The 22,104-nt window shown below is 46.8% G+C and overlaps 1 protein-coding gene across 1 annotated transcript in view; it reads right to left on the minus strand.

Annotated features, from left to right (window-relative positions):
- Positions 1–3,300: 3,300 nt before the first annotated feature.
- The window catches only part of LOC130127923 (sodium-dependent neutral amino acid transporter B(0)AT2-like), a 31,250-nt gene continuing 12,446 nt past the window's right edge, over positions 3,301–22,104 (minus strand). Inside the window, 8 exon segments of the mRNA XM_056297638.1 lie at positions 3,301–3,551; positions 4,826–4,975; positions 5,716–5,913; positions 16,364–16,631; positions 16,812–16,974; positions 17,281–17,440; positions 18,928–19,129; positions 20,733–20,910. Coding sequence (XP_056153613.1) covers positions 3,301–3,551; positions 4,826–4,975; positions 5,716–5,913; positions 16,364–16,631; positions 16,812–16,974; positions 17,281–17,440; positions 18,928–19,129; positions 20,733–20,910 — 1,570 coding nt within the window.

Genomic DNA, 22,104 nt, shown 5'->3' on the forward strand with positions numbered 1-22,104 from the left:
AGCGCGCGCAGCCTCCGTCCTCAACCCGTCCGCCCGTAATAATAAATGCTCCTCACGCGCACATAAAACCCGATCTACCTCACAGACAATGTGCTTTTTTCCATACACGTAAAAAGGAAAACACTTGGTAGAGTCTAGAAGCAAACTTCTGCAAACGATTCTTCTCCAAGCGATGAACACCGGCGTCGATCTGTAGGGGGGGGGGGGAATAAAGTCGCGGTTCTCTTCTACATAATATCAACGAAATACGGAGCAAAACCAGAACCATGAAAAAAAGATGAAACACTCCAAGATAACTTCGTTTAAAGTCTTGAACCTGCCTAAAGGTTATAAGGTGCGTTGCTGCAGACAACTTCCGACTGAATACATGATGGTACAAAGCGTCTCTGAGACCAGATTACCACCCTGCGGCTTAATCTCCTCCAGGTGAGTGGAGTGATTTATATTGTCGTGTCACTTCCTTCGCTGCAGTCCAGCAGCTTTAAACGGGCGCTATTCAGGTTGTGCCTATTCCTGTACCACACACAGACGGAATGGAGACATTTGGGAGTAAACAAAAGTCACATCAGAGTCTCCCGCAACGGGATCAATGTGTGAAACGGGAGGAGGAGCTGCTGTGGCGGTGCATGCATGCATGCATGCATGCGTTCTGCAGACAGCTCTGCAATTATAACGACTGCTTAATTCGTCGAGTCGATTGCGCTACTGAACGTTTGATAGGGATATTCTGCAGTGGCGCCTGCAGAAAGTTTTGAATAGGGTGTTTTTTTTGTTTTGGGTGGGGAGTACTCACTTTTCATTAAATTTCGATTAAATTCCTTAAAATACAACTTCAGTTTGCAGTTTATATGGTCGCATAATCAAGAGGACGCGGAGACATAATTTAATGACATATCTGGAACCAAGCTCCGAGCCTATAGCTGCGAAGGTCTCGTGTATCTGTATGAGATCTGAATGCTGATCTGAGAACAACACGGTTCGTTAAGGTTATCATGAGGCAGGATTGGGACAGCAAGAGATCCGCTGAGGAAAACGGTTCAGTCAAAAGAAAAAGTAAAGAATGTTTGTACTCTGCCAGACATAATTTCAATACGAATTTACAACATGTACTCATCCACTTCCGCTTCCGGTGTGGGGAAGATGGCGGCGCGAATTCACGTTCGCAGCGGCCTCACCCAGTTCCGTAGGTGCAGTGTCTTTGTCCAAGTCTGCGTCTAAATTTTTGTCTTCGTTTGTGGGCTGGGAGAGCTGGCGCTGGATCTGCTGCACTGTGGGCCCAGGGTGTAGCTCCGGGCCCGAGGAAGTAACACCGGAAGCAGGGCAGGCTAAGCTAACTGCTAACCCACGCAGACCGGCAGTTCCGATAACACCGAGGGCGGTCTGGCGGCGGCCTCACCTGGCGTTGACTGGTGTTTTTGATGTCGTCGTGTGGAGTGCGGGGAGGCGTGTCCGTGGTGTCTGGCTGGGGGAGCTGACGCTGGATCGGCTGGGAGCGGGAGGGCTTGGTCTGCTTCGTCCGGTTGCCACAGGGACTACGGCCCCTGCCTGGAGCTGCGCCCGAGGAGGAGACACGGAGGGCGGTCTGACAGGACGCGTAATCGGGGCAGACTAGGCTAACTGCTAGCCAGTGCAGACCGGCGGTTCCGACAGTCATCCTGGTTGGCGTTTGTTCCCTTGGACAGTGATTTTTTTTTGTTGGTTTGTATATATGTGTTAGTTTGAATATGTGTGCTCTTGTAGCACTTGAATGTGTTTTTGTCTGTATGTTGCACTGCTGTGGGCTGGAGGGGGGGCGGTGTTTCGTTTCACTTCATGTGCGCAAGTACATGAGGTGAAATGATGACGTGTTGCTGGTTCCCAACTCGTCAGATTTGGTCAGTGGCCTTATTACACTTCAAACTATGACGCTGGAGGTAGCCCTTTAACGCATTATAATGCCGAATTTATCTTAAATATTGCATTTTCCACCAAGAATAAAATGAATGGCAGCCATTTTCCCCCCTTATTTTCGCAGAAACTTGTCAGTCCGGTGACGTGAACGCAGGCTCCGCCAGCATTGCCTATACAGTATTTTCGGTTGAGAGGCGGCGAGATTCAGTGGTTTGCAGAGACGTAAAGTGTCAAACATTTTATTCTGGCGATTTTTTTTAAATTTTATTTTTAACTGGAACGCTGCACCATTGATATCTACTGCTGAACAGCCCTGCACGTGCAAACCTGACGCTACAGTGGGGCCTCGTGCGTCAGCGGTTGGCGCACGAGGCCGCAGACCTGCTAGTTATTTCCCTCTGTCTGTCCTTACCTTAGTTTGTCTGTCCTTACCTTAGTTTGTCTGTCCTTACCTTAGTTTGTCTGTCCTTACCTTAGTTTATCTGCCCCCATGAAAGAAGGTAACAGCAACGTGTTGTTGTTTTTGTAGCAAAATGAGAAACAAAACAGCAACCTGCCGTCGATGGGTTTATTATGTCGGTGAAGTGGAAAATCTAGCACAAGTGAGTGAAAGTTACACGGACAAAGTGTGATGATGGATAATGTTCACATCCGATCTAGTTTCATTGTAGCTGTGCAGACAAACAAACATAGCAGGGGACAGATGATACTAATGACACTTAGTCCTTATAGCCAACATGGTATGTGTGTCAAAACTAAATATAAATGAATGGGGGGAAAAATCACCAGAAAAATGCCTTCTGGCGAATCAGCTCTCAGTACAAATCCATACAGGGATATTTACCACACGTGTCTCCGTCACTTTCTGTACTAAAAGAAGAAAATTGTCCAGAAAAATAATAATTAAAAAAACAGAAAACACCAGCATGTGTTATTCAGAGCTCTCCTACCAGTTTTAAAAGTGTTGTGTGCAATGTGCAAACTGTGCAACAGTGAGCAGGCGCACCGTTGCAGTATGACCAACCTGCAGACAAACACATGGAAATATCACAATGTTTGTGTTCACATTTTTCACTTTTTACTAAAAAAAAAAATCCTCTGAAAGATTACCGTCTCTACTTGTGCCCCGCCATCCACTTCTCCATACAAACGGAAAATGTTATGTAACCCTATTTAACCTTAAAATGTGAGACATTTTCGACGCGCGAATTCAAATATAAAGTAAAAGTTGCCCTCATTTCTCTAACAAATATTGAACTGGATGTGTTTTTTTTGTTATAGTGCCTATCTTTCGATTGTTTTTTTTGTTGTTTGCATTGTTTGTTTTTTGTCTCATTTGATTTGTTGTTGCTATTCACATGGTTGAACTGTAGAGGGCAGCACTACACACACTCATCCCACCAGGGCTCCTCAGATAAAGCTCTTCTCCAGGTCCCGGGCTGATATGGTGCTGAGGGACTGTGAGGAGAGGAAAATGGGGGGGAAGGGGACCACAGTGGGAGGGGGAAACATGGGGGACAGGGGAGGCACCGATATGACGGATGGCGTGTCTGAGAGAGACCCATAACCCCCCTGGCGAACCCCCCCATCGAGGCTGCCCATGGAGCTGACAGAGCTGCGGAGGAAGATGGGAGGAGAGCCCGTGGAGTCCAGGGTCAACTCTGGTTAGCGAGAGAGAGGGAGAGAGAGATCCAAAGCACAGTCAGAGTAAATGTAAAAAAAAGCGAAAGACACAGGATTCCTCAAAATGTCTGTGGTCGGTGTCCGGGGTGGCATAGTGGTCTATTCTATTGCCTACCAACACTGGGATCGCCGGATCGAATCCCCGTGTTGCCTCCGGCTTGGTCGAGCGTCCCTACAGACACAATTGGTCGTGTCTGCGGGTGGGAAGTCGGATGTGGGTATGTGTCCTGATCGCTGCACTAGCGCCTCCTCTGGTTAATCGGGGCGCCTGTTTGTGGGGGAGGGGGAACTGGGGGGAATAGCATGATCCTCCCACGCGCTACATCCCCCTGGTGAAACTCCTCACTGTCAGGTGAAAAGAAGCGGCTGGCGACCCCTCATGTATCGGAGGAGGCATGTGGTAGTCTGCAGCCCTCCCCGGATTGGCAGAGGGGGAGGAGCAGCGACCGGGGCGGCTCAGAAGAGTGGGGTAATTTGCCGGGTACAATTGGGGAGAAAAAAAAAAAGGGGGGGGGGGCTCCACAAAAATAAATAAATAAATGTCTGTGGTCTAAAGTCGTGAATTCTTTGAAGCTAATTCCTCTGAAATGTAAAGTTCGAGTCGTCCATCAGCGAGAACTGATCATTGTTGTGTTTCTTTCAGATGTGCGATATGAGCCACTGCTTGTTTGTGTTCTTTGATTTGTAAAACTGCTTTGTAAATGTTGCTTGTGAAAAAAAATGCTATAAATAAACTTGTTCTGATCTTCACATGTCATCGGCTAAGATGGTCAAAAATATATATGTATATATCAAAAGTCATCAAGTTTCAAACATTGCCTTTCCCCCTATTTTTACATGTCCAGTATGAAGATGAAGGCCCGTCACACTTTCGTTCCAACAACATCCAAAAGGCAATAATTGGATGTCATTAGCTTGGGCTTTCCTAAACTGACAGCATCCAAACTTGATACTCGACTTGATAAAATAAATTAAAAACTAACTTTTAATTTCAATTTTGGTGGAATTCAGCTTTGAAATATATCCTAACCCCTGATGTGGTGGTGTTAAATCAGAAGCCAAAATCAGAAAGTCCACCAGCGAACTTGACATTTCATTAGACAGAATCCCAGATGTGCATTGATCTGTTCCACGTGTGCATTGATCTGTTCCAGATGTGTATTGATTTGCAGATGTGCATTGATCTGTTCCAGATGTGTATTGATTTGCAGATGTGCATTGATTTGTTCTGACCCGGTGTGGATGAGGTTACCTGCATCGTCGTGGAGCTGGGCGTGGAGGTACTGGTGTTTAGTGTAGAATTTGTTGTAAACACAGTAGACCGCGGCCATCAAAACTATTGTTCCCAGTGCCGCGAGGACAAATAGACCCACCTTGGCATTGTCCTTGGGTACATGAGCATCTGCATGGAGACACACACACACACACACACACCAAAGCAATGATTATTAGGAAACCATTTTCCAGGACTTTTTGGATGTACATGACAGCGGTTTGTCATGGCAGGTCGTGTTATTCAGGATTTACTGTCGGTGTTACGTCTCATCAGTCTCTAGATGGACTGTGGGACTTTTAGCAGCCCACTGAACAAACCGCCCAAACTTCACACACTGACGTCACATCTCAGCAGAAACAATATGGCCAAAAATACACCATGTCAGTGGGTAAAAATACCCTTTCAAAACCCAGCTTAACACTTCTCCGTGACTTCAATAATAATTCCGTGACATTTCATTAAATTTATAATTTTCCAGGGTTTTCCATGATTGGAAATCTAGTCTATAAATTTCCAGGTTTTTCACGATGCAAGGAACTCCGATAATGGATTTCACTGACAAATCTGGTCAGTATGATGGAGGTCAAACAATCACGCACAGTGAAACCCCTTCAGAAAATGAGTGAAATCCCAGAAAACCCCACCAAAAGAGCTGCTATTACAACCAGAAACAGAATGAATTAATTCAGTCTCTTAAGTCTTGTGGGACTGTGCATGCTGGGACCTATCCCAGCATGCACAGGGTGGAGGCCAGAGAGACACCGGACATGTCCCCAGTTCAACTTTCCACATTTGGAAATACAGTTTGGCCTGTGTGGAGCAGCTCCAGTGTGAGTCAACGGTGTTCTGGTTTTAGTGCGACCTACATGTTTGTTTTGCACTGAGGTGACTGGCATCCTCCTTACTGAGCAGCTCTCTGATGTTTGGTGAAGATGGAGCGGGTGGAGCTGCCAGGCCTGCGTGGGCGTTGGTCTCCTGTTCAGACTGCAAGGCATTCTGGGACCGGCTCAGTGAGAGAACCAGCAACAAGCACAAGGCCACCACCAAAGCCATCTGAGCTTCACCTGCTGGTAGACCGAGGGACAACAGCTGGCTCACTTTAAGGGATAGTACATGTAAAAAGGAATACGTTCAAGTTAGTAACTGATAATATTAAGTGCGTCTAAGAAAAATTTCAGGCATGTTTAACCATTTATGATTAAATTGTGGGTAAATTTGAACTGCTGTTCCACTACCACGTCCTATGCTTCCTGCAGTTACAAGGGGAAAGGGCACGCAGAGCACATCTTGCTTCCGTAATGGGACGTATTTCCAAGCGAAACAGGATATTAGGGCGGGATAAAACATAGGGAGAGATGCGATTTTATCGGATGGTGCAAAACCTCCAATGTTGCCCACCCGCACGCTTGTACTTTGTGACATCATCACAAAAACTGATGATGATGCTGGCAAAACACACAAACTTAAATCAGCATCCGTAGAGGAGATGGAAGAACGTGACAATGAAATGAATGAAAATCTTAGCATCTTCAACTCTGCCCCCTCCAGCTCCGCCTCCTGTCTTTTCATCAGTGCCACTGTCTCCAAACCATATAACATAGCTGGTCTCACAACCATCATGTAAACCTTCCCTTTAACTCTTGCTGGTACCCTTCTGTCACAAATCACTCCTGAAACTCTTCTCCACCCACTCCACCCTGCCTGCACTCTCTTCTTCACCTCTCTTCTGCACTCCCCATTACTTTGGACAGTTGACCCCAAGTATGTAAACTCATACACCTTCGTCACCTCTACTCCTTGCCTCCTCACCATTCCACTGTCCTCCCTCTCATTCATGCATATGTATTCTGTCTTGCTCCTACTACTTTCATTCCTCTTCTCTCCAGTGCATACCTCCACCTGTCCAGGCTCTCCTCAACCTGCACCCTACTCTCGCTACACATCACAATGTCATCCGCAAACATCATAGTCCACGGAGACTTCTGCCTGATGTCATCCGTCAACCTGTCCATCACCATTGCAAACAAGAAAGGGCTCAGAGCCGATTCCTTGATGTAATCCAACCTCCACCTTGAACCCATCTGTCTTTCCAATGCACCACACCATTGTCACACTTCCCTCATACATATCCTGCACCACTCCTACATACTTCTCTGCGACTCCCTACTTCCTCACACAATACCAAACCTCCTCTCTCATTACCCTGTCATAAGCTTTCTCTAAATCTACAAAGACACAGTGTAACTCCTTCTGACCTTCTCTATACTTCTCCATCAACATTCTCAAAGCAAACATCACATCTGTGGTGCTCTGTCGTGGCATGAACCCATACTGCTGCTCGCTGATCATCACCTCTCCTCTTAACCTAGCTTCTATCACTCTTTCCCAAATCTTCATGCGGTGGCTGATCAACTTTATACCTCTGTAGTTGCTACAGTTCCCCACATCGCCCTTATTCTTGAAAGTCGGTACCAGTATGCTTCTTCTCCACTCCTCAGCATCCTCTCACTTTCCAAGCTTGTGTTAAACAATCTAGTTAAAAACTCCACTGCCATCTCTCCTAAACATCTCCATGCCTCCACAGGTATGTCATCAGGACCAACTGCCTTTCCACTCTTCATCCTCTTCATAGCTGCCCTCACTTCCTCCTTGCTAATCCACTGCCCTTCCTGATTCACTATCCCCACATCATCCAACCTTCTCTCTCTCTCATTTTCTTCATTCATCAGCCCCTCAAAGTATTCCTCCCACCTTCTCAGCACACTCTCCTCTCTTGTCAGATCACTCTCTTCCATTTGTCAGCACATTTCCATCATTATCCTTGATCGCCCTTACCTGCTGCACATCCTTCCCAGCTCGGTCTCTCTGTCTAGCCAATCGGTGCAAGTCCTTTTCTCCTTCCTTAGTGACTGACCTCTCATACAACTCACCATAACGCCCTTTCCTTTGCCTTCTCTCTCTTTGCTTTACGCTCCATCTCCTTGTACTCCTGTCTACTTTCTTCATCTCTCTGACTATCCCACTTCTTCTTTGCCAACCTCTTCCTCTGCGGTTACACAGTTCTCTGAGTGGTTAAAAAAAGGTTTTAATGGCGGCATCCATAGAATTGTCAATTCTGCTATAATATAGACAGATATGTTATTTGCGTGAGGTCTTTATCAGAGTCATAAGCATGAATCATTAATTCATTCAAATCCATCATCTGTGTTTTTACCATGGGTTTATACAAACAATCCTAATTAGTTTTGGAGATATACAACAACTCCCCCCCTCCCCCCCGGTTACCACAGCAGGGCCAGGTAGGGGCAGGCATGGCTTCCCGTAATAAGCCATCTCACTTTGCGACTCTTAAGCCAATATTTCACACACATTTTCAGCCATAGAAAGCGCATATCTTTAAATGATTTAACACTGTTTTGATTGGTTTACAGGCGGCTCTACACACACACGCACAATAGCATCGTCAGTCAAAAGAAAGCCTCTAGTTTTGATATAAATCTTGTCACCTGTGTTTACCTGCTGTCGGTGGTTGTGTGTCTCGGCTCTCTCTGCCAGGTGTGTTCGTTCATTAGCTGTCCCTTTCTAATTAGCCCCTCCCACCAGGTGTCCGTGTGGGACCGTCTCCACGACAACCACACTCCCCGGACACCAGAGTTTCCAAAGAGACATCTTATTGCCGGCTGTGTCCACAGACAAGAAGATGCCCGAGGAAATGTACTGTGCTTAAACCAAGGCAGGTTTAAACACAGAGATTTGTCTTCTGTGAACCGGGCCGGACAGCTGGACGGTCCGGATCGTCAGCAGGTTTTACCTGGATGGACAAACAACAGAGAAGCTGGAGGAAAAATGTGCTGCAGGAAAATGATTACATGGCAGTCGTATAGTTATTCACCACAACCACCTGACATTCCCAAATATTTCAGGAAGGCCAAAGGAAGTCTTCAACTGATTCATCCGTCTCCTCGGTTGTTCGATGGAGAGTTGACATTAAGAATGTTTCGCTATAAAAAAAAACATTTATCTATGCCTCCCCAAAACAACCCGGTTCGTTCTGCCTTTTATTCTGGCTTCTGTTGAATCTACCACCATCCAGTCCTCTCAGAAAACAGGTTTCTTACCTGATCTTGTCCCGTACAGCATCCCAGGAGCAGCTGAAGCCCATAGCTCCAACCCAGGAGCACCGCAGGCTTGTTGCCTTCGGCCCTTACTCCACAGTCCGCTCCCACATGACTGTGTCGCCACATATCATAACGGCCGAGTGACATTCATACAACACACCACAATAATTGGACTGATAAATGACAACAGTTAAGATGCCTATAGGAAGAAGGTGAAGGACCTCATCATCATCGGCAGTCACTCGAAGTGAGTATGACTGTCCTCTCCGCTGGGTTGTCTACTTGTGGGTCTTCAGATGGCTGTAGAGGCTGATCCGTGATCCACATACTTTGGTGCGGTGTGGACAGGGGAAAGTGGTGGTGGTTGAGCCTTTTTCTCTGCGGCCCAGTGGAGTTCCATTTCTTTTTTCCCACATGTGGTGATCCCTCTGGATGCGATCATCCAGTCAGGAGGTTTGAGGCAGGCTATTTTCAGGGCACCTTTTCTAGCCCCTTCCCCAGGTGGGCTCAGCAGAGTGGATCCTAAAGAGAGCATCTCAAGTCTTGGGTGCAGCTACCGAAGGGCTGTTTCTACCTCGTTCCAAGAGCCCAGCGACTAGAGGCTTCCAGATCTCACAATCCTGCCCGTCGCCATTTGCCGGTCGCCATAGGACTTAATTCTGGATGTTAGGGTGGATTCCCTTTATGGAGGACGCCTGTGTGTGACTCTTTTTTTTTATGTGGGGAGACTGGTGCACAGACAGCCACCACACGGTCCTCGACAGATCTGGGTCAGGATCCAGTGGCATGGAGTCCAAGACGACTGGGGGCCCATCTCTGCTGCAGCCTTCATCTGCCTTCCCAGCTGTTGTGATGCTTCCCTAAAGTCAGCCATCATCCTCTGCCTGTTCCACCGTTGAGGTCTTAGTTGGATAGCTGTTTGTCAAGGACCTCCCCCTTGACCTCACCGCCATGGGTGACCCTACGAGAGGCATAGTTCCAGGCGGCATTGCTCTCGGGATCTCAGGACCACGCAAGCTTCTCCACCACAAGGTGACAATCCACGGAGAAGACAGGGGAAGGACCGATCCATATGGTGTCGATACCAACCTCTCCCTAAATGCTGAGAAAACAAAGGAGATAACTGTTGATTTTAGGAAGTCCAGAATGGTTCAGACACCAGTTTACATCAACGGCGTCCCTGTTGAAATTGTGAAGAACTTCAGATTTTTGGGCGTTCAGATCTCAGACTCCCTCTCCTGGTCTCTAAACACCAGTTGTGTCATTAAGAAGGCACAGACAGCAGAGATTATACTTTCTGAGATGTCTTGAAAAAATTCAGAATGTCCACAACAACCCTGGTCCGTTTCTATCAGACTACCACAGAGAGCCCCCTTACTGGAAGCATACTGGTGTGGTTTGGCAAGCTGACTGAACAGGACCACAAACAGCTGAGAAGGAAGTCAGGGAAAGGCGAATCAGTTCATCTGGACACAACGTTTATGGACAGATACACGTTTCATCGCTCATCTGAGTGACCTCTTCAGTCTCAACTGGCTGCAGGTGCCCCCACCCTTATAAACAATACAGTGGCATAACGACGGGGTTCATATGCAAATTACCGTGAGCGTTAACTAGCGTTACAACGGCCATGTGTACTATTCACAGAAGATTGGGGAATAGTTGCAATCACAGGACTGTAAGATGGTGACAGATGTACTCTTAGACCCCTCGGTTCAGGGATGGTCGTTCCCTCTCCACATCGATGGCCTCTTTGACTCCGTGTGCACATCCTCGTCCTTGAAAGAGTGGCCCCTGGCCTGTAGATGGTGTAGACTGTGGAGTCCTGGCCTGTAGATGGTGTAGACTGTGGAGTCCTGGCCTGTAGATGGTGTAGACTGTGGAGTCCTGGCCTGTAGATGGTGTAGACTGTGGAGTCCTGGCCTGTAGATGGTGTAGACTGTGGAGTCCTGGCCTGTAGATGGTGTAGACTGTGGAGTCCTGGCCTGACGCCTTAGCGCTCCTGTGCTGTGCCGTCCGGCTTCACCTGTCTGGGATTTCCTTACCTGGATTTATTGAGCGTGCGTCAAGACAGCTGAGAAGGGTAGTAAAAATGGCTTCAAACATCATAGGAACAGCACCGCCACAGCGTCAGGACATGTGCACCACCTGTTGCAGAAAGAAGGCCCTATATAGTACGACGGAGGACAGCATCCACCCAGCACATGGTCCGTTCTCCTCCTTCCCTCAGAACAACTCTTACAGAGCATCTGAGCTCCCCGAGCAGCCTCCTCCAAGACAGTTTTTACTCCCAGGTGGTCAGAATAACAAACAGCATGCACCTCACTTCACTTCAGTGATTTAATTTTTGGATTTCTGATTTATTATTTATCGTTTTTGTTGTTTCCTTATAAGGGCGGAGAGAGCCAGGGCACACGCATTGCATTGCATTTAAAGGTGCATGGTGCTTTTTTTACATGTGTATGAACTGGGCGACTCCCAGTTAGTCTGTCTAATCTTATGAATATAGATCAGGGGCGATGTCAGAAAATACCCCACGAAGGAAGAAAACCGAATAAACCTAGGAAAATATTTTTGAAACACGTCGAACGTGATTTCTAATAGGCCCACCAAGAAAGCAAAACAAATAACCGTTACGAATAAAAGGGACACATTCAGCAGCTTAACGAGAAATAAACAGGATGAAACATTCAAAAAGCTGCTCGGCTTCGGTCTCGTCGGATTCGAAAAGCATCGCTCTGCCCAAAATCTGAATAAAACGCTGCGTGGCTTTACTGAGGGGGAACCAAATCCTGCACCAGTGTTTTCCATGGAGGCTGAATTATAACATTATAATAAGCTCTGTATCATAATGGGCCTGTGGCTTGAATGTACATTCTGCAACAAGGCAACTCCAGTTCATCCCATTATTTAGTCACGTGTCTGTACAAGCAGCCAGTTACTAAATCAGTAATGTTTAAAATCTGCCTCACAGTCAAGTCAGTTTTATTTGTACAGCTCATTATCACAAATTTGCCTCAGTGGGTTTTAAAGTAGATGAGCTGTACTTTAATTAATCCCCGTGGAGAAATTCACCCTCTGCATTTAACCCGTCCTATTGTACAGGAGCAGCTGCAGCACCCGGGGGCCAACTCCAGTTCTCCTTTCCATTGCCTTGCTCAGGGGCACAGACAGGAGTATGAACCCTAACATGCATGTCTTCCTGATGGTGGGAGGAAACCCGAGCACCCGGAGGAAACCCACGCAGACACGGAGAGAACATGCAAACTCCACACAGAAAGGGCCTGGGACGGCCCGGGGTTCGAACCCAGGACCTTCTTGCTGTGAGGCAACAGTGCTGAACACTGGGCCACCGTGTCGCTCACTTTGACCTGTGTGTTACCAGTGTCAGAAGATTGGAGATGTATGTGTATGTGTATGTGTGTGGTGCATGTGAAGGGTCTGATGGAGACATTCAAACAGGCGTATCTCGCGAGGCACAGTGACCACACTTGAATTTGAAATTGCTTCAGTTTAATATGGAGACACTGAGGAGGTTTCAAGTGGCACAAAGTAAATCAATCCATGAGAAAACGGTCCTCCCCACCCCGCTTTAAAATAGGATCTTCAAGGTAAAACTTTTGATTTGGGTAAGTCAGCCTGACACCCATCTTCCCTCACTGATGCTAACTGCCTCTTAAATGTCTTCTTCTTCTTGCCTTTCTTTGTTGGACCGAACTTTGACCCCAAGTTACAGCCGGCCTTTGAGGGACAGCAACAAACAACAACCTCTGCCAGCGGCCACTTCAAAGCAGGAGGAGCACGAACAAGTTTACTGAGGCTGTCCGACGGCCACGTGAACCCTGGGGGTTGTAGTTCTCTGTCCCCAAGCGTCTCCTCTGCACTGAACGTGTTTTACATTCAGGAAAACTACAACGTCTAAACCAACTGCACGACCGAGGAACTCAACAGACCCACACGTGGAAACACAAAACACACAAAACACCATTAAAAATAAAAATGAATGCACATGCAGTCTTACTTTAGACTGACAACTAGACATGTGGAATATGAGTCATTTGTATTTACATGCTGCATATGGCGTTTCACCGTGAGCTGCATTAAGAGAGAATTGTACATCTAGTATTATACTCACACAATATCGCACAGTACGGCGTGTAGAGATAAAAAAACAAACATGTTTTCTCTACATTCATCACAAGAGAGGATTCATTCGTGTCCAAAACAAAAACAAAACAAACACTCTCGTTCTGATACAATAAAAACGGCAACGACAACTTATTCTCTTTTTCAAGTCTTCGACTGTAAAGTTTTCATGTGAAAAAACGTTTAGTGTTGTTCTGCGCTGCCTCCCAAGGCAGAGAGAGGTACAATAACAACTCAACATACGAGACGAGTTTCAGGTTAAAAACTGACCGTAAAAAAACCCCATTAAAATATATACTGCAAAGATGGAAACAATATATTACTACAATAACACATTTCTGCATGTTAAAACGTACACACGCCTGCGGCTGGGGTGTGGTCATGCCAGCGTGCGGATGTGATGGGCCGCGCCGCACACTGTGGTCTGCCAGGGGTCGCAGCAGTTGAAGGCACTGGCTTCGTTTCAGCAGCACCAACGGCACGGTGCAGAAGCCCACGGCGAGGGTGCAACCGGTATGCACAAAACGGGACAAGTTGAGGATTTCACAATTTGGGAAGACTACCAACCCCGAAACGAACACCCATTTAAGGTCTGGCTGTATTTGAGGTGACTCCATGAGCTGCAGGTAACGCGGAGGAAAAGAGAAGAGCCGTCTGTTGTCTGGTCCACAGTTCTGAGTCTGTCCTTCTAAAAAAAAAAACTCAGCCACTCATTTCCTTTGACCCAGACACACAAAAACCGCTAGCAAACAGGTTTGCTGCTACACACACTGCTCACACGCCACTTTCAATGAACAAGAAGCTGTACAAGATCTCCAAATGCCCTTGAAAAGGTGCCACGTGTAATATTTTGTAATATTTCTGACTTCCTGCAGGATGTGACCAGTAAAGGCCAGAGGCTGCTGAATGGTCCCGACTGACACAAACCAGCGGTCCATCTAGAAATGTTGGTCTGTCCGTCACAGAATTCACAAGAACTTTTTTTTACACAACACTGACCAGAGTTGAGAACTGATGCTTATGGGGCCATTTGGTGCTCAGGTTGTGTGAGAGAGTTGAAAATTTGTATACGCAGTTTCTTTAGACAACCTTTTTTTTTGTGGCATCTATCAGTCAATTAATCAATCAATCAATCAAGTTACCAAACACGTAGTGGTCTTTTCTGTTGTATTCTTTTTTTACCCCCCCCCCTTTTTTTTCTCCCCAATTGTACTTGGGTCAATTACCCCACTCTTCAGAGCCGTCCTGGTCGCTGCTCCACCCCCTCTGCTGATCTGGGGAGGGCTGCAGACTACCACATGCCTCCTCCAATACATGTGGAGTCGCCAGTCACTTCTTTTCACCTGACAGTGAGGAGTTTCACCTGGGGGGAAGTAGCGCATGGGAGGATCACGTTATCCCCCCCCAGTTCCCCCTCCCCCCCGAACAGGTGCCCTGACTGACCAGAGGAGGCGCTAGTGCAGTGACCAGGACACATACTCACATCCCGCGTCCCACCCACAGACACGGCCAATTGTGTCTGTAGGGACGCCCGACCAAGCCAGAGGTAAAACGGGGATTCGAACCGCCGATCCCCATGCTGGTAGGCAACGAAATAGATCACTATGCTAACCGGACGCCCCATCACAACAGATTTTACAGTTTCCATTGGTACCCTGAGGGCACAGCACCAATGGCGGCTGTTGTTAACCCGGGCCTTGACCGACCCGGTATGGCCTTGTCAATCTGCAGACTGATTTTTACTGATTCGATACTGATTCTGAAGCATTTTACTACATACACAATTCTTATGTTACAAGAGCTCGAATGTCAGTCATTTAGCTACTGTCTGATATTTTCTTCATTCACCTCCGCCGCAGGTAGGCGGCCGTGCCTGTGGACGCAGTCACATCGACAACAGGACTTTTCCACCGAAATCATTTGATAACGAATTCCACCCCCAACACCACCACACAGACCAACACAGGATGGTTGACTGTAAGTGGTTTGAGTCAAACAAAATGAAAAAAATAAACATATCAACGTGAAAATAACCAAAGAACAGACGTCTGACCTGGTTTTGACCCTGCCCTTCAGTACAGTTTATGTAGCATGTTTGAATTCATGGCAAGCAAGTGTGGACATCTTTCATATTCTGCACACTGCCACGGGGAGTTTTAACGGCACCTACAGATAAAACAGCACATTTACTGAACAGACCTCGGTACGCGAGTAGTTTCTGGACATGTTGAGAGGGGCATCAAGTGTACGGAGGCGACAGCTTCAAGGCAATTCTCCAAAAATGCCCGACGACTGACAGGAGGGATCGGCAACGGCCTCAAGAGCTTCGCACAGGACAGCGACAGAGTTTTGTAAAGACGAAATCGAACGTGCTGTACAAAATACAAATGGACCCACTGAAGCATCAGAGAGCTAGATTAGGTTATAAACTGCTGGAATGCAAATCACTCTTAGAAAGGCGCAATGTGAAATATGGCACCATTAAAAAAAACATTTTTTTTTTTTGCATTTCACTGGCAACTGACAATTCAGTCAAAATCTGTGGTTCTTATAAAAATACAATATTTGTTCCAGCTTTCCATGACATTCTTAGAATAAATATGTTGAAATTGTTAAAAAGGCGTCACGTCTGTTGTAAAAAGACTGCTTTTCGTTCAGTTTCCAAACCACTTGGCATGCAGGCTAGGAGGCCACGAGACAAATGTGCAGCAAACTAAAAAGAAGAAACTTAGAAAAAAACAGATTGTTTCATAAGCCCAACACTGCAAAAAAAGGAAATCTTAACAAGCGAAAACATCTTGTATTTGGTACAGTAAGTCCAATATTGAGTAGAATTACCTTGAATTAGAAAACAAGATTAACATTTTCTTAAAACAAGATTAAATTGACCAAAATCAAGAAAAAACTTGAAATAAGCAAAATTATCTGTCAGTGGAATAAGATAATTCCAGATAATTCTACTCAATATTGGACTTACTGTACCAAATACAAGATGTTTTCACTTGATAAGATTTCATTTTTTGCAGTGAATGAAATTATCACATTATAATCTTATCATTTGCAACGGTTTTGTCCATTATCCAAAAAAGAAAAAGAAAAAAGAAAAAAGGTTGCCTCTAAAACATCTCTGTTAGTATTGCTGCTATCTCCAGAAAACACGACCGGTGTAAAAACATTCCTGTCCACCGTCTAAACCCACCAAAACGTCCACTGACCTACACACAAGTCGTTTCCACACACACACACTTGCACAACGAAACCAAGGCTGAGGTGGAAACCGTGGCAGGGCCGCCGTTTCATTGGTTCAGGTCTGACATGTCCGTCATTGGCGTTTCACATTTGTCGTCTGTGCTGACCTGGCGGTACTGACCCCCCTCTGAGTCAGCGGGGCCTCGCTGTGATCTGCTCTTCAGGTGCGAATGGATGAAGCCCAGCAGGACTGGCAGAGTGGCGAATATCATCAGCAGACACAAGACAGCCAGCGCCCAATCAGGGTACTCCAGGTTCTCCTCCGACGCCTGAAACACAGCGTTAACATACAGCTTTTATTCTGTATCCTGCATGAACTCCCACCCCACCCCCACCGTGACGGACTAAAATAAATAAATAAATAAAGTTTAACTTCTGATGTGAAACCAGCTTGCAGTTTCATTACTTGGGAGTTTACAACAGAGAAAACCTGGCGCGGGTTTCCGTACCGTCTGCTCGTTCCAGGCCTTGTACGTTGGACGTTTGATCAACATGTGTACGATGCTGGCCACCAGCAGCACCAGCATGGCCACCAGACACACGTACTTCCACAGGTACTTGTAAACCACATGGGGGCGCCATCCCAACATTGCCTCTATGTCGTTCAGGAACCTTTTCAACCCACACAGGAAAAGAGACGTTACTGTTAGTCCTCAGATTATCCCAGCCACTAAGAATGCACTGGCTTGTGCATTCTTTGTGCCGGTCCCAAGCCCGGATACACGGAGTTAGGAGCGCCACTATTTCCACGGTGATGCTCCACACTACCTGTTATATATACAGACTCCATAGATGTTATTTTACACATTTTAATCCAAAACTTTACCCTCTCTCTCAGAATGTTTTGCTTAAGTAAGCAACGTGCCAAATTGCTATTTACACACACATACACACACACACACACACACACACACACACCTGTCAGCGCCGTAGAGCCATGACACACTGAAGGTCTCAAATATGACCACAATGATGAGGGGCAGTGTGGCCGAGTAGTCATCAAACATCATCACGAAGTAGTTCCCGCTGCGCTGGGTGAACAGCAGGCCGATCAGGAAGCCGATGACACAGGTGATCACTACGAGACAGGAAGTTACGGTTGGACCAGATCAATTCATCGCGTGCAGCGTTCAAACATCGATCAGTCGGCACTGAGTACATTGTCACTCGTACATTGTCAACTGGTGGCGATGCGCCGGGGTGAGACATGGCAAAACTGACCAGGAAATGCCTGGCGGCCTGTCCAGGGTGTCTCCCCACCTGCCACCCAATGACTGCTGGGATAGGCCCCAGCATCCCCGCGACCCTGATAAGGTGTTTGGATAATGGATGGATGGACTAAAGGGGAGGCACGGCACCGAGGGAGTGAAGGCAGGATTCAATCCAACAAATCACAAAAACCCATTTCACTTACTAGTGAAAAGGTAGAAGTGCTGCTCGTTGGTGAAATCAGCCGTTTTCGTGCTGGGTTGAAATACAACATCTGGATTGATGAGGGCTTAAAATGTGCATCTTCCCCCCTGCCTTTTCTCCCCAATTGCACTTGGCCAATTACCCCACTCTCCCGAGCCGTCCGGGTCTCTGCTCCACCCCCTCTGCTGATCCGAGGAGGGCTGCAGACTACCACATGCCTCCTCCGATACATGTGGAGTCGCCAGCCGCTTCTTTTCACCTGACAGTGAGGAGTTTCACCAGGGGGACATAGCACGTGGGAGGATCACGCTATTCCCCCAGTTCCCCCTCTCTCCTCAACAGGCGCCCCAACTGACCAGAGGAGGCGCTAGTGCAGCAACCAGGACACATACTCACATCTGGTTTCCCACCCGCAGACACGGCCAATTGTGTCTGTGGGGACGCCTGACCAAGCCAGAGGTGACACGGGGATTCGAACTGGCGATCCCCGTGTTGATAGGCAACGGAATAGACCGCCACGCCACACGGACGCCCCCGGGCTAGCACATCTTGTATGGATGATAGGAAGTTATCCTGTAATCAAAATGAGTTACCCACAGAGATTATGCGCAATATTACAAAAACTTCAATAGGTGCCAACTGCAAACCATCATCATTATATTCACACATCACACCTTATCCTCTCTTTATCCAGCCTCTACTTTCTTATTAGATTAGATTAGATTGTTTTATTTCACCTTATTCCTACTTAAAAAAGATGGATAGTCCACTCACCTTCATTTTATTCATTTACTAAGGACAGGAGTAAAGGCAGAGGAAGACGGGACAGGGGAGGATGGAGAGAGGCTTTCTGAGACTGGCCAGTGGTTGAACAAACGTGACTCCGGAGGTTTCAAACATGTCCGCTCAACTATCTCTGAACACTTTCCACTGGTGTTGCTGCATGTCATCTGTTGTTGTCCCTGTCTTTCATTCATACAATAACTGTGGAAACGGGGCATAGACCTTAGCACGTCGGCTTGAGAAAGTCACAAAAACTTTCCGACACGGAGTTCTCCAATCCCACCATTGGAAGGAAGGTTTTCCAAGGCCGCTTGACTCTCGGAAAAAATTCCGAACGAGAATGAATTTGAAGCACACGCCAGGTCTTACCCGTGACTTTGGTTTTGTTGTTGGCCAGCGTCTTGAAGTTGTCTGTAAGGGGGGTGAGGATGCCCTCCATGTTGCCAAACATGGTGCTGATGCCCAGGTTGAGCAGCATGAGGAAGAAGAGTGCTGACCAGAAGGGGCTGCCGGGCAGGAGGGACATGGCCTCTGTGAAGACGATGAAGGCCAAACCAGTCCCTTCCACACCCTGGACACAGAGCAGGAGAGACAAAGAGAGAGTAAACGAGAGGGGGGGGGGGGGTCCCTGCATTATAAACCAGTCTACCAGAAGAGGTGGGTCTTTTTCCTCCCTGAAAGTTGACCTTTTCATTTACAGCACAGGAGATGTGATACGAGTTGACCTTTGACCTACGACAGTTAACCAATACACTGGGTGCCACGGTGATCTGGTACCAGTTTCTTACCTTCTGCTCCAGCACAGCAATTCTGAGCATCTGCCACACACATCATGTTATCTATGAGGCAGATATGTTTCTAAAATCATTTCTGTTTGGTTCGATGAATCTCTAGTTTGACTTGAGACAGTTTCTTTCGGGGGCAGGTTGAATAGGAGTAAAACATATGGCATATAAAAAACATTTTTGTTTTTTTGATTCCCCCCCCCCTTTTCTCTAAAATTGTACCTGTCCAATTACCCCACTCTTCCGAGCCATCCCGGTTGCTGCTCCACCCCCTCTGCCGATCCAGGGAGGGATGCAGCCTACCACATGCCTCCTCCGATACATGTGGAGTCACCAGCCGCTTCTTTTCAGCTGACAGTGAGGAGTTCCACCAGGGGGACGTAGCGCGTGGGAGGATCACGCTATTCCCCCCAGTTCCCCCTCCCCCCTGAACAGGCGTCCCGACCGACCAGAGGAGGCGCTAATGCAGCGACCAGGACACACAACCACATCCGGCTTCCCGCCCGCAGACACGGCCAATTGTGTCTGTAGGGATGTCCGACCAAGCCGGAGGTAACACGGGGATTCGAACTGGCAATCCCCGTGTTGGTAGGCAACGGAATAGACCGCTACGCTAACCGGGCGTCCCATAAAAAACATTCTAAAAGTGAAAAATACAAAATGAAGATGTGAAAGCGAAATGCAAACGCCTTCATACACATACACCAAATGAGTACATACATGCTGACTATTATTACCACCATTATAAAATGCCACACATCTAGAATAAATCAAAATAGTATTTGATATTACTAATGTAATATTATTTAAAGCTTTCTCTAAATCTACAAAGACACAATGTAACTCCTTCTGGTCTTCTCTATACTTCTCCAGCAACATTCTCAAAGCAAACATTGCATTCGTAGTGCCCTGTCGTGCCATGAAACCATACTGCTGCTCGCTAATCGTCACCTCTCCTCTTAACCTAGCTTCTATTACTCTTTCCCAAATCTTCATGCTGTGGCTGATCAACTTTATACCTCTGTAGTTGCTACAGTTCTGCACATCACCCTTATTCTTGAAAATCAGTACCAGTATGCTTCTTCTCCACTCCTCAGGCATCCTCTCACTTTCCAAGATTGTGTTAAACAACCTAGTTAAAAACTCCACTGCCACCTCCCCTAAACTCCTCCATGCCTCCACAGGTATGTCATCTGGACCAACCGCCTTTCCACTCTTCAAAGTTGTCCTCACTTCCTCCTTGCTAATCCACCATACTTCCTGATTTACTGTCCCCACATCATCCAACCTTCTCTCTCTCTCATTTCCTTCATTCATCAGCCCCTCCAAGTACTTAATATTATTTAAAATAGTAATAGATAAAAAACTTAAAAAAAAAGGCATTCTTACCTTCTGCATCTCCCTCTCCAGGTCACAGTCAGTGAGGTTTCCAGGAACCTGGTCTCCATGTTGTTTGAACCAGGTGCTGTAGTCCTCTATGGACACTGAACTGGGGTCAGAGAAATTGATGACTGACATCGGGTGCACAACCCCGGAGGAATTGTGGTCCAAGATCACCTGCATGTTTCTATGTTACAAAAAAAGCAAAACATTAGTTTATACACGTCAACAGACTTCTTAAAGGGATGACGTCAAATAGAGTTCATCTGAATCCATTGTTGTTCCTCTATGGAGAAATGAATGGGATCCCGCTTGCTAATTGTTCTGTTCTCAAAATATGTTGAATAATATAAGTAGAGATGATACACGGTGTAGATACTAAATTTAAATGACTGGATTTTCCGTTTGAATGTCATGCGACGCACTTCTGACATGTGCTTGTCTTGGTTGGATTAGCAAACCATTACATCTCCGTTTACTCAGTTTTGATTTATGGTACATTACATTTAGGCCTTCTGTGTACTTTTATTTCGGTGGTTTGTGCTCCGTTAAACAGCATCATGAGTGATGAGAGATGAATGAGAAGGAGGAAAGAACATGGTTCGCAGGTGGGGGGGGACCATGCAGAAAACCGGATGATCCAACAGGGCACCCAAGGTAACCGGCTCTCCAACAGACCTCTAAAGTGGTGTCATTTCAGGGCTCTTGGACTGCATTCAGATCATTTATGTTTCGTCTATACTGAAAAAGAAATAGGGTTTTCGGACCCTGTTTGCCAATAATTTGGATTTTAAAATCCAAATTTTTCTTAAAATTTGGATTTGAAAATATATAGAACAACATAGAAACGCCATGTGATTATTTCATCCTCTTCACGAATTTTTATGACTTATTTATTTTGCTAACAACCATGGTTTGTATATTGCATCACTTGGTTGATACATGGATCATTAGTGGTGTCGCACACATACCACCGGCAGACGTCAGGGGCAAATACAGCTTTTTGCTAACTGCTGTGCATAAGAGAGCAGTCCTCAAAAGTCAAGAGTCCAGGGTGTCCAGGTAGCATAGTGGTCTATTCCGTTGCCTACCAACACGGAGATCGCTGGTTCGAATCCCCGTGTTGCCTCCGACTTGGTCAGGCGTCCCTACAGACACAATTGGCCGTGTCTGCGTGTGGGAAGCTGGATGTGGGTGTGTCCTGGTGGCTGCATTAGTGCCTCCTCTGGCTGGTTGGGGCGCCTGTTTGGGGTGGGGGACTGGGGGGAATAGGGTGATCCTCCCACACGCTATGTCCCCCTGGCGAAACGCTTCACTGTCAGGTGAAAAGAAGTGGCTGGTGACTCCACATGTATTGGAGGAGACATGTGGTAGTCTGCAG

The sequence above is a fragment of the Lampris incognitus genome, chromosome 17 (assembly GCF_029633865.1).
Source record: "Lampris incognitus isolate fLamInc1 chromosome 17, fLamInc1.hap2, whole genome shotgun sequence".
Lineage (NCBI taxonomy): Eukaryota > Metazoa > Chordata > Actinopteri > Lampriformes > Lampridae > Lampris > Lampris incognitus.